At 36.6% G+C, this 17,656-nt stretch overlaps 1 protein-coding gene across 7 annotated transcripts in view; it reads right to left on the bottom strand.

Annotated features, from left to right (window-relative positions):
• The window catches only part of TNRC6A (trinucleotide repeat containing adaptor 6A), a 96,408-nt gene that overhangs the window by 62,034 nt on the left and 16,718 nt on the right, over positions 1-17,656 (bottom strand). For all 7 annotated transcript variants that reach the window (XR_003793140.1, XM_029220643.1, XM_029220645.1 and 4 more), the window contains 2 exons: positions 11,907-11,994; positions 4,212-4,233 (listed from right to left, as the gene is read on the bottom strand). Coding sequence is in view for 6 of the 7 variants with exons in the window: in XM_029220643.1 (XP_029076476.1) it covers positions 4,212-4,233; positions 11,907-11,994 (110 nt within the window). In the remaining variant the exon portion in view is untranslated. The remainder of the gene's footprint in view (positions 1-4,211; positions 4,234-11,906; positions 11,995-17,656) is intronic.

Below are 17,656 nucleotides of genomic sequence, written 5' to 3'. Positions count from 1 at the left end.
CCATCCCAGGCTCCCCTCACCTCCTTTAGGAGCTCTAGGGTTTGCTAGTCTCTGTAGTTAGCTTGCTTATGAAACCACTTGAAGAAAGCACTGGCATGATACAGAGAGACAGAAAAATAAGTATTAGCTGTCAAAAATTAACAGTGCTTATTCTTTTGCAAGGAATGTACAATCAGTATGCTTCCAAAACAAGCCAGTGTCAGAGCTGGAAAGCTGTTTTTAAAAAATGACGTTTATTCTTGATAGAGTTCCCAGTCCTTCCCTGTCTTTACAATGTATAGGTCCACAGGATACCCATCCGTTCCTATACCTCACCATAATTTTTTTAGTGCTTCATTCCCCTGCTGTTTCAAAGAGATACTCATCATATACATATTTTAGAAAGGAATTTCAAATATCCAAACATTCAAATAGCTATGCTCCTTACAGTTTTTCCAAGTTCAAGTCACAGGTAAGAATAAAATTTTCAGAAATTTCATTATGTCACTCATTATAATGGTCCACATTTTTATGAGATGACGCATGAGTCCACTGCACCAAGAAATAAACATCATATTGTTTTCATATAAGAAAGCTGGTCAAGAATTTAATTTATGATACCTTACAAAAATCCAGCTTTTATACAGTTTCACCACTGAATGAGAGCAACATCAGCAAGTATTATTTAATCGGGAATGGCAGTAGCCTTAGAAAAAGAAATAGCTCATTAAGGCAGAATTCTACAGGGAGTGCCGGGCCTAACCAGTTATGCAGTCTGAGCACTAAAATCTTGACTCTTAACAACCAAGAAGGCTCTAGAACTATGTGGTCCAATAAAATTTAAAATTCAGTTCCTCAGTCACATTAGCCACATTTCAAGTACTTAAGAGCCACATGTGACTAAACCTGGGCTTTATATAGACCCTATAATATAGAAAGACAAAAATGATGCTGACAGTATAAACTATAATCCTGAATGAATTAGGTGAATTCTCCTAATTTTTAAATGTTGGCAATCAATTAAAAATTTAAAGGATAACAATAAAAACACTGTGTGGAGACCATAGGAGATGAGGGAGAAATGACAACTAAACAAATTACCTTGCACTGGATCCTAAAACAGAAAAGTTAATGGAAGAATTGGTGAAATCTAAATACAGTCTGGAGTTCAGTAATACCAACGTATGTCAGTTTCTTAGTTTTGACAAATGTACCACAGAAACGTAAGATGTTAATAATGGGGAACTGGGTGAGGTCTATATGGAAACTCTCTGTACTATCTTTTCAACTTTTCAGTAAGTCATAAATTATTCCAAAATAAAGTTTAGTAAAAAAAACAACGGTGTGAGCCAAACCCATACCACAAGCCTGCTAAATTTATAATCTAATCACTGCCATAAACACCATATATTGTACACACCACGAAAATAAATACATTTTCATGAATCAGAATAAGCGTGACCAAGTATGAAGGGAGCTGCCATCAAAGGAAGGATGAAGTGAGTAAAATAGCTGGCAAAACAACATAAAGCATTTTGAAGTGACTTTCATATACTCAGCCTAATATTCTCAGAATTGTGGAAAATCTAAAAAAGATTCAAATATGTTCATGTTTTATGTATGGATGTAAAAGAATGACTTACATTTGGAAAGGATATAAACAGTAGGTACTCAAAGGTCATGTCTGAAGAAACAAATATCCATGGACCAGTCAAAAATCTAAGATAGAATATAAGTGAGTGCCCCAAGCTTAATACACATCACAACATCCTAAGAAAATGGAAAGGGAAGGATCAAGGGCAGTTAGAGAGATCCACTAGAAGATGAGTTCTGAGAGCGTTAGAAAAGCTGAAAGGCATCCTTGGCTAAGAAATGGGATCAAAAAGAAACAAACAGGAATGAACATGAAAAAGATAAGAATGATCTGAAAAGTATAAAGGAGTGACGGGAAACAAGCTGGTTAGATCATGGGAGGTCAGATTAAAGCGGGACTTGAAAGTCAACCAGGAGTTTGGTTTTGAAGCAAAGCAACAAGGAACAACTTAACATTCCTATCCAGGCGAGTGGTGTGAGAAAAGTGGAATTTTAAGAAAATTAATTTGGTCATGTTCCTACTAAAAATTTTTTTGGGGGGGGCCACGCCACAAGGCTTGCAGGACCTTAGTTCCCCAACCAGTAATGGAACCTGTGGCCCCTGCACTGGAAGCTCAGAGTCCTAACCACTGGACTGCCAGGGAATTCCCCACGTTCCTACTGAATTAATTTGGCAGTGCTACTCCCTACATCATTCCACATCCCTGTAACTTTCTTAGACATCCAAATTCAAAGCCACAATATCACCTTCTGATCTCACCAGTTGCCAATCCTGTCAATTACATCTCAAACATCTGTCATCCATCTCCTACCTCTACTGTCAAGACCTCAGTTCAAATCCTCATTACCCTATTCCTTCTCTTCTCTCTCTGGTACTGCTCCTTTTTGGTGACACTAGACACAACTGACAAAGAAATGTTCTTAAAGCATAGCTTATGACCATGACCTCTAAATGCAAGAACCTTTGCTAGCTCTCCACTCTTTAAGCAGCATGAAGTCCGTCCTCTGGTTCCCCCTACCTCTATGCCTATATTCGGCCCCTTCCCTTTAACACCCCTATACTCATTCTCTGAATATTCCCTCTTCTTGTCCACCTGCCTCTTCTGCCCAGTGTCTTTTTTCTGTTAGCTCCATCTTTCAAATCCCTGCCCATCTTTCAACCAAAACTTTCCATGTAAGTAATTGCTAGGTTTAAAAGAATGAAAAAACAAATGATGTCACCATCTTCTTAAGCTCTTCAGTGGCTCCTTGAGTACATTTAGCATATAAGGCCCTCTCTGACCTGGCCCCTGCCTACCTCCTTCAAAAAACCCTTCAACCCTGACCACTTATCACTAGGTATTTAATGCTCTTGGAATACCACCAATGCACATAACATCACATTATGTCTTGTCTCTGTGCCTTCAATCATGCTGATCCCTCTGCCATTTCATTCTTTCTTTGACCAGCTGTCTCATCTTTAAGACTCACAACCTCAAAAAGGTCTTCCTTATCTGTTCTTGTTCACTCTCATACAACTGCACCTAAAAATGTTACCTTAAGCAATGCCTTGGACTTCCCTGGTGGCGCAGTGGTTAAGAATCCACCTGCCAATGCAGGGGACACAGGTTCAAGCCCTGGTCCGGGAAGATCCCACATGCTGCTGAGCAATTAAGCCCATGCGCCACAACTGCTGAGCCTGCGCTCTAGAGCCCGCGAGCCACAACTACTGAGCCCGCACATCACAACTACCAAAGCCCACGCACCTAGAGCCCGTGCTCCGCAACAAGAGAAGCCGCCGCAACAAAGAGTAGCCCACGCACCACAATGAAGAGTAGCCCCTGCTCGCCGCCAACTAGAGAAAGCTCGCACGCAGCAACGAAAACCCAACGCATATAATAAATTTATTTTAAAAAAAAAAAAGCAATGCCTTACCTTAACCTCTAATAAAAACAAGCAGTTTTGAGTGCAGTATCAGCCAAATGCAGAGATTATACTTTTGGTATAGCTTACGTAAAAATTCAGAATCTTTAGGCCTAACAAGTTCAGCATCAGAGAGCCCTACACCTTTCATTACAGGTAGTCACCTCCTGGGAAGGTGAAGAACTCCTGATTCAGGATCTGAGAGGAATTAGGTTCCTGTTTCTTTACCACCCGGAAGTCTTTTGCTTGGCATGTACTGGGGGCTGTTCAACCTAACCATAATGTTAGCAATCTACTATTCTCAGTGATAATATAGAATGGATGTCAGTCTGCCTACAGGAAGGAGTGGGGGACAATATTATACAGAGAACAAGGAATAAAGTCCTAGAGGTAGCTCCAGACAAGAAGACTTTTAGATGGAAGACTGAAGGAAAGGCACATGTGCTCAAAGACTCCAATCAAGGAAGTATGTTAGGAAGTGGTAAACACCACTATTCTAGGAGATAAATGTAAGGTAGGTCTCGAAACAGTATATTTTTAAGGTGGTAATTAATATATGCTACAATAAATCATAAACCCCAAAAGATGACTCCACGGTGATGTCACTGAAGAAGTCTGTCCCCACCCCCTGTTCCTTTCATGCTCTTCTCTCTCCCATCCTGGAGGTGAATAAAAATGCACATCAACAACCTTCCTTTAATGAAAAAAAGAATAAAAAATAGCTTTAAGCAACGTACCTTTGATTTTTTGTTCAGTGGCCTAAAATAAAAACAAACAAAAACAATGTAAATATGAAACTGAAAGAAATGGATTGTTATGATAAAATGCTCATATATTACTATTACATAAGACATACACATTTTTATTAAATAAGGAATTTGTCATTTAGATGAACTGCATAGGAAAAGATATGCAAAAAAAGCATGCTTTTCCCACAGATGTGCCCCATTGTCCCTGACACAGTGTTTATTAGTAAAAAAAAAATTCTGGAAATGCTTCAGTCACAAAGCAGAAAAGACACCATTGTATGACAGTATAATAATAATAATGATAAATGGAACTTCTCTTCATTTAGTTTTAAAATTATATAACTGTCACCTTTACCTTTAATGCATCTAATGAGTTTTTCAAATGTTTAAAGGGCTTCAAATTTTCTTGTATCACATGATAAAACATGAATTAAGTTTTCTGGAAGAAAAGCTGCATAAAGCTTCTTTGGCCAAATTAGTAATACATTTAACTCCTGGAAGTTAGGCTGCTACAGTTAAGCATGGTGAACTTTTAAGTATTTTTGGGTGGGAAAAATTTTGAAACATTTGTCACTTCTGACACATCTGACAATTCAATTAAAACGACTGTGTCCTGAAGTTAAACTGACATGGGCCCTGCTTCCCATGCCTGCCCCTACTTCCACTGTCTCTGACACAACAGGGAGAGGGGCTTGAGGACAGTAGGACTGCCTCAAGGTGGCTGGCTCAAACTTCAAGGGCCTCAAAAAGAACTGATTACAGACAAAGGCCACAAATGAAAATCAACTTTTTGATTATGCCCAACTGTGTGGGAATCCTAAAAGAAAAAGATACAAGGATAGGCAGGGAGGTGAGGGAAGACTGAATAATTAGTAACTAAATAACCAGGAATTGCTTCTAAATGAAGATAAAGCTTTTCTTAACTGTCATAGGGCAGGATAATTCATTTTGCTTAGTCATATTAAATTGTTACCAAAAACACCATTTTTAAAATTATATCATTATAAAACTATATGGTAAAGAACTACATGGCAATTACCATAATATTGAAGCCACACCAAACATTAATCTTTCCCCGGAGAGCCAGAGAGTCGATCTAGGCACTGAAGTACTTTACCAAGTTTTAGAGCACTAGTGACACATAAAATAATGGAGGCCCATCTTTTACTTTATATGGATCAAAAATTAAAAAAAAAAAAATTGATGGAAGGACAATGGCAAAAGACCAGTCAACTAGCTTGAACACTTCATTTATTTCTGGAAGAAATTGTTTTTAAAATCTGGTAATAGAAAAATAGTCTTATTAGAGAACTCAGTATCTGAATACTTCCAAGTATTACAAGCATCGTGTCAAACTATTAAGATAACATAATTTTCTGAAACCCAAAAAATAAACACGGAAATTATTCTGCATGTTGAAAACAGACTGTGTGCTGTTTTGTGCATTGTTTTGGGTTTTTTTTGTTTAACTCACCTGGTCTCTTCCACAGTTTACTTCCAAAGGAAACTAGGCTACAGTACATAGAAACCATGACCACATTACTAAACCCCGAGATATACAGTGTTGCTCTTCTAGGCCTTACAGCATAAAGGATATCTACTATGCCAACTCCTTTGGGAAAGAAACCTTCATGTTGCTTGAGAACAATGATCCACCTCATTCAGTATTGTGTCACCTACAGAGAACAGCACCAGGGGACACTCAAAGGAGTGTCTGAAGGACACCCATCAGAACACCAACTAATATAGTGAAAGAATATAAGTAATAGAACCCAAGAGCTCCCGATTAGGAGGAAATGGAACTGAAAGAGTTCCATTTCGTTCAAATAGGTTTTTGTTGGTTGGTCCAGGGAACTTGTATACTACTCAAACTATTAAAAAGAGAATTTTCCAAGTGTGGTCAGTGATTTTAAGAATATTTGTCTGCACTGTTCAAAATGGTGGCCACTATCCCATGTGTTTACTGACCACTGAAACAGAGCTAGTGTGAAGTGATATGCACAAAATACATACCAGATTTCTATTATTCAGTATTTTTAAAAAAGGTAAATAATTTCATTGATAATATTTTATACTGACTACATGTTGAAATAGTAATATTTTGGATATACTGGGTTATATAAAATATATTAAAATTAACTTCAACTGTTTTTCTTTGTTTGTTTTGTCTTACTTTTAAATGACCTTGTCATTTAAACCCTCTGGGTCTCAGTTTCCTAATCCCTCAAATGGAGAAGGAGAAAAAAAAACTGTTCTGCTTACCTTTTCAGGGCTATTGTAGGGCTTAAGTAAAATATAAAAAGATCTTTTCTGGATAAATAATACTATTCAAACGTGAGGTATCATTGTGGATCTTGTACAACAGAATTAAAGAATTCTGGCAAACTGAGAAGCAAAAGTATTTCTATTTTGAATATTTTTTTCTTAAAAACAAAAAACCTGAGCTGTGATTCCACAAGCAATTATCACTATTGCCTCAGTTTATTAGTGAAGGCATCAGACAAGTGGCAGACACACCCATGCCAGGTCCATGCCAGGTGCTTTGTTTCTGTCAGGCTCTGCACCACTTCTCCCAGCTCCTCGACCCCTAAGTGCACCTCAGTGGTTAAGAGCTCAGAGTCTGAAGCCAGACTGCCTGGCTTTGACTCCTGGCCCCACCATTTACAGTGTGACCTTGGTCAGAATTAGTCAACTTCTCTAAAGCTTGGTTTCCTCATCTATAAGACAGGAACAAAAACACCTACCTCAGAGTTGTTGTGAGGCTAAAAGGACTGAACTCATATAAAGAGCTTAGGGGAAAAAAAAAAAGAGAGCACGCTTAGGACAGTGCCTAGCATACAGAAAGCATTCAACAGATATTCCCTCGTGCCCTACTCACCCATGCTTTGGCTCCTTCCTCTCACAAACTTGACTCAAACTCACTCCCAGCTCCCAGGTCCTACTTTTTTCCTCTTTTTCTAATCATCTAAAATGTCTTAACAGTGCCAGGCATTAGAAGCTAAAACAAGGACTAAAGAATTAATAGTTTGATTCACTTATTTTAAATGAGATAATTACTGGTTAGAGATCTTTTCTGTGATTTCTCAGCAAGGAGCACACTGTCTAGAACCCAGGTCTGCTGAATTATATTTTTAAAAAAAGAAAAGAGAAGAGTAAGCTTAAATAAGGGCCAGGACTGTAAAGACAATACCTAACTGCCCTTGATGAGTACAATGCTCCAGGCCTGGTTATATTACCACTTGGGTTACTGAGAAAATTTGCTACTTAGACTGATGAATATGGTCTCTAGTCTCAGAACAAAACAGCCTTTGGGAGACATAACTAGTAAATACTAAAATTTCCAAAAAGGAGGAATGAAATTGGAAGTTTTCTACAATGTAAGTCTAATTTAAGCTCGAAATAAGTACATTTAAATCCACAAAGCCTTTTATAAAAATCCCTTCAAGCTTTTAACACAATAACAAAAATATCCATGAACACTGACTTTTAAACATTCTCAACCGAAAGATCCCAATTTGTGTTGGTGCCTCCTTCCAACCCTCAACCATTATATGCTTTCTAGGAACTACAATTACATGTTTAAAGTAAAGTTTATACTAAATGATCCCTCTATAATTAACCTATTTCTCATCCTCCTTTTTCCTCCTCACTACATTTCCCTCAAGAGTCCATCTAGAAATTTCTTCTAAAAACAGAACCTAGCGATAAATCCATGATAACAACCTACTACTACTATTGTTACCCTTTTCTTAAGTACAGAAACTACATTCCTGTGCTATATCAAATTATTTTCTGAGCCTAGAATCAGAAGGTAAGCAAATAGCCATAATTCTTAGATGTGAAATAGAAGGCTTTTCAAAAAATAAAAAGTCATCCATTGATTTCTATTATTAACTAGAGATGTATGGAACTGAAATAAAATAAAAACCATGTAATTTTGTGTCAAAAATTTTTTAAGGAATTTAAATATTTAAATTGATATTTAACAGACAAAATTAGAAAAACTATCATAGTACAAATAGTGCAGTGAGCTTTGTTTGGTGTCTAATTGTTTATATAAGGAGTTGTATATCTAGTTTTTTATTTAAAATAGAAATTAACTCTGGTCTGAATTTAAATTTCTTTAAAAGACCACAGTTAAGGACTGTTAAATCTGTTCTCTGTATTCATGGCATAAAGACTTATTAAATGCCTTATAAAAACCACCATATTATCTCCAGCTTTAAAGTTCACCTTTAGTTGGTGAAAAATAAAGTAAAAGTATAAGATAATGTTCTGTACCAAAAGGATAAAGCCATAGCACCGAGTTTTGGAAAACCTAGGGGAATAAGAAGATTTCAATTCTATTCCTGTTCTGTCACCCTGATGGTGACACTTAACTCATTTTAATGCTTGTGTTCCTTATATATAAAATGAATGGATTAAAACAGCATCTGAAGTCTTTTCAGAAACAAAAATATATAGTTTTTTTCAAAGTGTGCATAGATTACATAAAACAGATTGTTTTTACCATAGTGAATTCATGTTTCAACATTTATATAAATGGGCCTGTCTCCCTAGCTTATGGAGATCTCTGTCACCTACCTGGATACACCTGCTGGCTCCTACTACAGACAAAAGACAAGCTCCAGGAAACTTATCTTAAAACTCCTGTGACTCACAATATATCATATGGGCTATAAGTGTGCCAACTTGGGATATTTTTCCTGTTATTTTGTTTTTAAAGAGCTATTTGGTAACAGCCTACAGAAATACCAGCTGTCCTCATTTCACCAATGGGTTGTATTCAAATTCAGTTGTAAGCTGGTTATCTAGAATTCAGAGAACAGTCTCATTTACAGTGGCATTAGTCTACTAAGCTTAACATTTATTAGAGATATTAAATATTCCTTTATATTGTGTTCAATCACTAGATATCACTTTTTCTATAGGATACATAGGAATCCCTATTAATGCTGAAGATCTGACAAAAGAAAGGGGGAAAAAAAAAAACCTCCCCATCTCTCTAATGGTTATGGAACCATATCTCTGATGATGGTTCCAGTGGGACATAGTTGGGGTGAGAGCCTGGAACCCTACAGTGAGTGAGGCAGGGATGGAGTGGTAAACAGTATGAAGAACTCACTTCAGATTTTGTGAGGGGCCAAACGCCACGAAAATCATCATTCGTGTGTTAAAGACACTGCCTTGGTGATTTAGATTTGGTTATAAAGAATATAAAGGTAAACTTTAACAATTAGAGTCATTTATTTGTATATGTTACAACTTAAAAATTATACTCACATTACATATTTAAAAATAAAATATTTAAAAATTTAAAAGTTCTCATTACAAGAAAAAAAATTCTCCAATTAGGTATGGATATGATTAACCAGATTTACTGGGGTGATCATTTCACAATACATACACAAATACTGAATCATTATGTTGTACAAATGAAACTACTAAAACGTTGTATATGCCAATTATACCTCAATAAAAAAAAACACTATTTAAAGAAATCATTCGAGGGACTCCTCTTTCTTAGAATTTCCTCAGTATATAAATTCCAAATAAACATGCTTCATTATATAATAACTTAAGGCCTCTTCTCTAGTCATTTCACATACATCCTGACTTAGCAGCTAAATCCTGAACTCCTTAGAAGCAGGGATCAACATGGCCTAATGCATCATTCAGATGCTTGCCAAACTAATGATTCTACACAAAGTATACTCAAGCATCTTCCTCAATATATCTCAAGTTTCTTAGAGGCTCTTTTCATTAAGTAACTGGCCTTCACACACGGAACAAGAGTCTGATAAGCCTTCCCCCAACCTTAGACTTACAGAGGACACAACTTTTTCATAACAAATCCTAAGCAAAGATTGATCAAATTGCAAAGACGATCCTATACCAACAGGCCTGTGACAGAGGCCTAAGGCATTATCAATGCCAAAACTCTATACTAGGAGTCTATTCCAAACCCTATGACAATTACCAATGCATCTCTTCCCATCACTCTTGAGTTAACAAACGGCCGACAACAAGGGTCACCTATTAAATCAACTCATCCTCATCACTCTTAATCCTCCACAGTGCTCTGTACTCTGCTCTTCCCCAGTTTACTCGCTTCATCACACCCTAAACCCTGCAAGTTCAGAACTGAATTATATTTCTTTTCCCCTTTCTGTGTATCCCCTAACCTGGTTAACTGCTCCCAAAATGTACTCAGCCATTCACTCTGGAACCTAAAAGTCAATCTAGCTTACTCTCCCTTCATATCCTTTCAACAAATTCTATGGATTCTTTTAATAGTCCCTTCACCAATATCGCAGTCTCTAGTTTCTACCCCTTCCAATCCAATTCCACAACTGGCCAAGGTTCTAAATACAATTTTAAAATACAAACTTTTATGTCACTCTACTAAAATGTCTTTGGTGTTTTCCCCAACACCCGATGGCCAAAATGGGAGAAGTGCCAACAGCTATGACCAACCCCTCCAGTCTCACCCCGACACTTCTACACTTGGCTCCTTCCCACCACCACCCCCTGCAATCAAAACCCATACTTTAACACATACAGGCTATAGACACTTAATTCTCAGTTTATACTGCTGGAATCATTTTCCATTCTGCTCCTTATTCACTTGGCTAATTTCTATTCTAAGAAAACTTCCCTGTCCCTCTACCCCATTTCAGGCTGAGTTAAGCACTTCTCTCTGTGCTTCAACAGATCCCTACCTGCCATAGTTTTGTATCCTGTTTTTCCCTACTAAATAGTGTGGAGATAACTATGTTGCTCTAGTCTATATCCAGTTCCTAGCACAAAAAAGGTATATATTAAAAATTAAAATCATACCTTTTCATTAGAATACAGAAATGGAACAGTAACGTCACTGGGTCTTTTAGAACATTTTTAAGGTCCCTGAAACGTTGATGTAGCAGGAGATGAATGCCTAGCTCAGTTAACTGTCATCAGCCTCTAGTATTAATTTGGAAAAATCTTTACAGGCATCTTTTATTTTTCTGCAATTTGTGTTGCTTTGATTACAGTTTTTGATTAATGTATTGGTTAAAGATCTTTTGCAGCAATTATGTCTTAGGCTTATTTTTAAATATCTTAACATAATCTTCAAATTAAAAAAATCAGCCCAGGTACTAAATAAAAAGAGAAAAGGAAATTGACACTTTGTTTCCTATTATGTTTATTACTATTTCCTTTATTACTTTATTTTCTATTATGTGTATGTATTACATTATCTTATTTTATTCAACTCTCATTTTACAAAACATAAGGAAACTAAGGCCCAGAGAGGCTAAATAAAGTTGACGGCCACACTGTTCTGTATGCTATGGGGGAGAGCCTGATTTCAAAGCCTCTCTATGCAGCTACAAATTCCACGCTCTTCTCACTATAAAATGATGTATTATGAAAACCTAGGAGCACCTAATCGAAAAATAAAGACCTATGCAAAGCACTTACCTTCGAGAAAAATTATTGGCAAAATCAAATAACTATGCATTAAATTGTACACACTTAACAAGTTACTATTAATGCATATTCAAAGACAGTAAATATTAAAATGAATCTCCACTGAAGTTACAACATTAAATCAAATGCTTTAAATAATCCGATAAGAGTAATTTTCTTTTTTAATCTATGTTTAAACTGCTTAATATAATTAGTTTATACATATACTACCTTCTTTTGAGCAGCTTCCTTCTTTTTCTTGTCGTCTTTTTTCTTTTTCTTTTCTTCCATCAACTGTTCTTCTTCTTGCACTAAATCCCTGAACCACACAGTTGCAATTAACTTTCCCAAAATGAATTAATAACAGTAATGTTGCATATAGATTCATTTTCACTCTTATTAGAAGACATGGCAAATTATTCTTTTATCATTCATTGAAATAAAACACAACTTGCAACCTCAGTCTAACTATACAGCCACTGCACAGTACTTTTCTTTAGTAAGCCACAAGTAGTAGAGCTTTTATCTTAATGTTATATCAAGGAAGACAACCTAAAGTTAGCAAATTTTACACTGGGAAACAAGCAACTTCCTCCAATTCTAGCATGTAAACAACATCTCATGAGCAGAGTTACCTTGCTTCTGGCCCCAATTATCAATTAGTAGCTAATGGCAATGCCTGGAACCTTCCCCACAATCCTCTCCTGACCAGGTATCTGGGGTATCTTCAGCTCTCCTTGCTCTAAAAAGCTTTATACCTATTTTTAGAACACAACTTATTCATAAATAGATGATTTGTATTTTAGCATTATACTAATTTCATATCCTATAAACATTCTAAACTATTCTATCAATACTTGGGAAACAATCCATAATGCACTAATGTAAGTAAGTTTGTTTCAATTCTTAAAATCAGAAATGTTCAAATTTGTCAACAGAACCTCTGGCTCGGGATTTCAAAACGAATGGACAAGTGTATTTGTCTCCTCCTTTCTACTCTCCCTCACTGAAATGATAGGGAAAAGGGTACTAAATCTATTCAGAGCTGATGAATATACAAGAGCAAAGGAAGCTGCAACCTAAGAATAAACACAAGAGAAGTCTTAAACGGCTGTATGTGCCATCCTGTGGTAGAGCTCCAGAGAGGCTCCAAGATTAGAGCTGGTTGAGCAAAATAGGCACAGAGCAAAGACTGCATAGGAATAGAAAGGCCACAACTACGCAGCTCTTTCCATCCACTTTCCATTCCTATATGGCTACATGGCCACAGGTAGCAAATGCATTTAAATCCAAAAAAACAATCAACACCCTTCACATACACAGGGCTCCCCATCAGCATCCCCCCAACCCTTTCAAGGTAGGGGACTACTGGGTAATGAAATCTACACAAAGATGGAGGAAACATACTCAAGTTACCTACATTAATTACCCTAGAGTCTAGAACCTAAACCTTCATTCATAATATCAACAGACAACCAAAAATCATGAGATACTTAAAGAAAATCAATACACAAAGAAAAAGTACCTAACTCTGCCCTGAGGAAGCTTTCCAGGGGGGACATTATGAATACCAGGCAGAGAAGGTTCAAGGGACATGAACTAGACACTTGGGAAATTGTAAATGATTCATTAAGGCTGGAATGCATATGGCAGTGGGGATGCAGTAGAAGATAAAATGAGAAACACAGACAAATACATACAAAACTAGAAGGGGTGCTATAGGTGCACTCCATTGAGATTACACAAAACTTAAGTTGGCTTTGCTGATGGAAGAAACTGAGAGAAGACGCAGGGAGACCATGAAAAACAAAATGAGTGACATTATGTAAATTGATGATAATTTAGTAAAGTTAACTATACAACTGCTAAAATCAGAAGTTGGAAGAAGAGGATAACTGTTGCTGTATTTCATTCCATTTTGTTCAAAGCAGCACTGTCGTGTGGCTAATAGAGTAGCAAAACAGATTCAAGCCAACTGTAATCATGACTCATTCTCTAGCATTCTGTGTGAGGGAGGTAATGAGACTGAGCAAGCTCACTCACTGTAATCCTGGAAGCCAAGGCTGGGATAGCCATAGCATGTGAGAGAAAGAATAAATTCGTAAACAAAAAAGTTACATCATTGTCATGTTACTCAACCAAAGCTGTTTACTAGCTCCAAATACTTAAACTCCTTCAGCCTCAGTTTCTTCATTAAAACTGGGGATAAATTACCGTATGCACCTACTTCCTAGCATTTCTGTAAGGTTTAAATGAAGAATGCTTACTTAACACATTTGAGTAAGCAACTCAAATGCCTAGTCAGGAACCCCTCTCACCAATTCTCAGTGGCATCTCTAAGACTGTATTCACTCTACTTTTGTCAAGATATTTAGGGTCACTTATTATGCAGAAACTCAGGAATCTTTAGCATTTGTTCTTTGTGTTTGCCTGTGAATTACAGACAAGTCCTTTTCTAACCTCGTTCTACATCACTATAATTTTACTCTATGGGATGTTCCTTTACTATTTAACCGGAATTTTTTTCTCCCTTCTCAAACTTCATTTTGAAGACTTTTTGATGACATTAGCAAATGTTTTCCTGACCAAAAATGGTCTCTTTAGTACTTAAAAGATGAACCATATTTCCTCAAGGAAATATTATAGTATCAGTTGATACCAGAAGCATAAGAGAAAAAAGTTCTCTTCTTCAATACTGTCATCACCACCAACTAACCACACTTTTCCCACATCTCCTTCAGAAAGCCAATGGAAAAAAATATATAAATATACCTAAACACTTCGACTTTCAGAATTTAAATGCTAGTAGAGAGTCATGTAAGATATTTGATTCTATCTTTCACCATATCTATCAAAAGGAATAAGGGTCGATGGATCTGATAGGTCTAAGTTGTCCACGTTGTACATGCTAAGTTGCACATGCTCCACAAAGACGACATTCCAGTCAGCAATCATTCATCCCTTGAAAGTTAGTAGCAAAATATCTCAAATATGCAAGTTCTGGATCTAGGAATGAGAACAAACCTCTGAGTGATTAAAATGTTACAGTGACTATGCTGGGCAGTTTAAATATATTTTCCCATTTGTCACTTTTTTAAAACGATAGGGACAGGTTTCCCTTCTATAGATGAAGAAACTGAAGCTCAGAAAGGTTAAGCGACTTGTCCAAGGTCATACGGCTAGTATACAGTGGAGTAAGGATTCAAATCTTGGTTCTCAAAGTCATGGTCCTTCCTTTCCCCTACACCATAATACCTCCCAAAGTACTAGCTCTCTTTTCAGAAGCCATAGAGAATAATCCTTTTCCTTTCGATAGGTTAAGTGATAGATCTTCTCACTTTTATCTTGTCTCCAGACTGTGTGCCTCCACAATCCTTTTCTTATTTCCTTCCACCTTTTATAAGAACACTTAAGAACAATATACTACAGGAAATACAAACTATTGGAGTTCCAAAAACCATGGGGTGTATAATCAGGAGCAAGAACTGCAAAAGACTCAAAGACTAAACAACCACTGGTTTTAACAAGAGGGGACCAGGCATTGGTGATATTTAAGACAGCAATTTCAGTATTTTTTATTTTGTGAATGTTTGTGGGAGGACAATGTGGGAGAAACAACTAGACCACAACCAGTGAATAGTTGTAAAGTCCATACTTGAGGAGTTCAATCGTTTTGTGGGGTTTTTTTGTTTGTTTTAAGAAGAAAGAGAAGTAGGAGAGTAGCTAAAAAGCTATCAGAAGTGAGCAAAAATGCCTGTCTTTTTAAAAAAAACACTCATGAAAAATGCAAGGTGCATGACAGAGTACACAGTATTCTACCATTTGTGTATAAAGTGAGAGAGCCTATGTATTCATATTCATCTGTATGTGTCTAAAATGACTCTAAAAGAACACCTAAGAAACTAATAGTAATTGTGGGGGAGGAAGCAGAAGGAACTAAGCATTTGGGGCCCGAGAGGAAGGGAGATCTCACTGTATAAACCTTTTCATACAGTATTTTAGTTTCTGAGCTATGTAAGTATTCAAAAACTTAAATATTAAAAATTTTCCAGTATTAATATTAAATTTTACTATTTAAAAAGTAAAAGGCTGTTCTGTTTCTGGTTTGCTCGGAGATCCAGTCATGAATGCATGCTATATTCTCTTAGATTTCTTTTTTGTATCTATTGAAATGGTTACAGAATTTTTGTCTTTTGATCACTGATATGATTAACTCTATCGATGGATTTTCTAGTATTGAACCAAGCTTTGCATTTCCTAGTATAAAGCCAATTCAATATATTATTTTTTTAAATAAATTGCTGAGTTTTCTTTCTAATAAAGGCAAAAAACTATAATGCTACACTATTTTTTTATACTAATTTCACTGGCAAAAATGTTCAAGAATAATAATATCCAGTGCTGGCAAAAATGAAAGTTAAGAGGTTCTTGCTTATATTACTGGTAGAAAACTACTATAACCTTTTGGAAAGTATTGTGGTAACAGTTTTAAAAATTAAAGTTACACATAATCTGAGAATTCCCTGGCGGTCCAGTGGGTAAGAATCCGCACTTCCACGACAGGGGCCACTGGTTCAATCCCTGGCTGGGGAACTAAGATACTGCGTGGGGGGGGGCGGGGGGGAGGCAGGAATGAAGGAAGGAAGGAAGACATAATCTATCCAGCCACCCCATGCTTCAGAATGTGTCTTACAGAAATAAAGCACTAGTACACAAGGCCATATGCGTATGAAGGTTCACTGCAGGGTTCACAAGGGCTGAAAAGCAGAAAAGCTGAATGTCCATCAATAGAGAAATGGCTTTATAATAGCATAGCATATTGGATTGAAAAAAAGTTGATCTGTTTATTGATTTGAAGGAATGTCCCTAACATTGTTAAATGAAAAAAAAGCAATTTGCAGAACTGTGAACAGTGTTAGCCCATATTTTTTAAAAGTTGTCTGTTTGTATATTTGTATAACTTTATACAAATTTAAGGAAAGACATGAGGAAATACCCTCCTGAACTAGGACACCAGAGTAACCTCACAACTGAACCAACTGTTTGGGGAAATTGTTATGTTTTTTAAAAAGCATATCCCCATGGAAAATGTTATGGTGAACATGCATTATTTTTGAAAATTAGTACCAAAAAAATGTTTTTTAAAAACATCATCTATGATTTGCTTTTACTACTTCAGTCCCCACCCCATCTTCCCAAAAAAGGAAAACAGAAAAATGAAACAAGATTGACAAAATGTTGACAATTGCTGAAACTGGGTAATAGGTACGTGAAAGTTCTTTATTCTGTTCTATTTTTGTGTATGTTTGAAATTTTCCATAATAAAAGACAAAAATGATCACAAGCCTCCAACCAAATGATTAAAGGCAACAAGGTGGGAGATCAGAGATAGATGAAGCAGATAACTGTGTGAACCAAGTGTCTTAGGAACAGGAAGAGAATGGGTAAGGCAAGTGTCCATAATGGCAGCAAGATAGATCTGGGATCTAGAAAGCCCATCCTGGAACTGCTCTTCCTGATGCTTGGTCAGTTTTCCCTACATTCCCAACACAAGTATCATTAAAAACAATCACTTCCAAAGGATACTCCTGTAAACTGCTGTTGGATATGGACTAGCAAGGACCTCTGGTGAGCAACTTAGAAATATCTATCAATATTAAACTTTTAAATGTCACTATGTTTATGACCCATCAATTTCAATCTAAGCCTCTACAAAGGAAAATGTACAAAAATAGATACTGCAAAACAATAGCCTAAAAGCCAATCAATAGGGAAAAATTAAACAAATCATATGTACTCATACCATGAAATACTATGCATTAGTTTAAAAAAAAAGGAGGGGAGTTATAGATTTCCATGGTGTGCAGAAAGGAGTTATTAACACAGAAGGTTTGAGACTGTGATCCTAAGAAAGGACTGCAAGGTTGGCCACTGGCTGGTGTCAAGGAACTTGGATTTCAGGGAGGTTCCCACCAATCCCT

This window comes from Monodon monoceros, unplaced genomic scaffold (assembly GCF_005190385.1).
Source record: "Monodon monoceros isolate NGI ecotype Baffin Bay Population unplaced genomic scaffold, NGI_Narwhal_1 Super_Scaffold_13, whole genome shotgun sequence".
NCBI classification, from domain to species: Eukaryota; Metazoa; Chordata; class Mammalia; order Artiodactyla; family Monodontidae; genus Monodon; species Monodon monoceros.
Note: the sequence above shows the minus strand (reverse complement) of the source record. Positions and strands in the feature narration are given on the sequence as shown.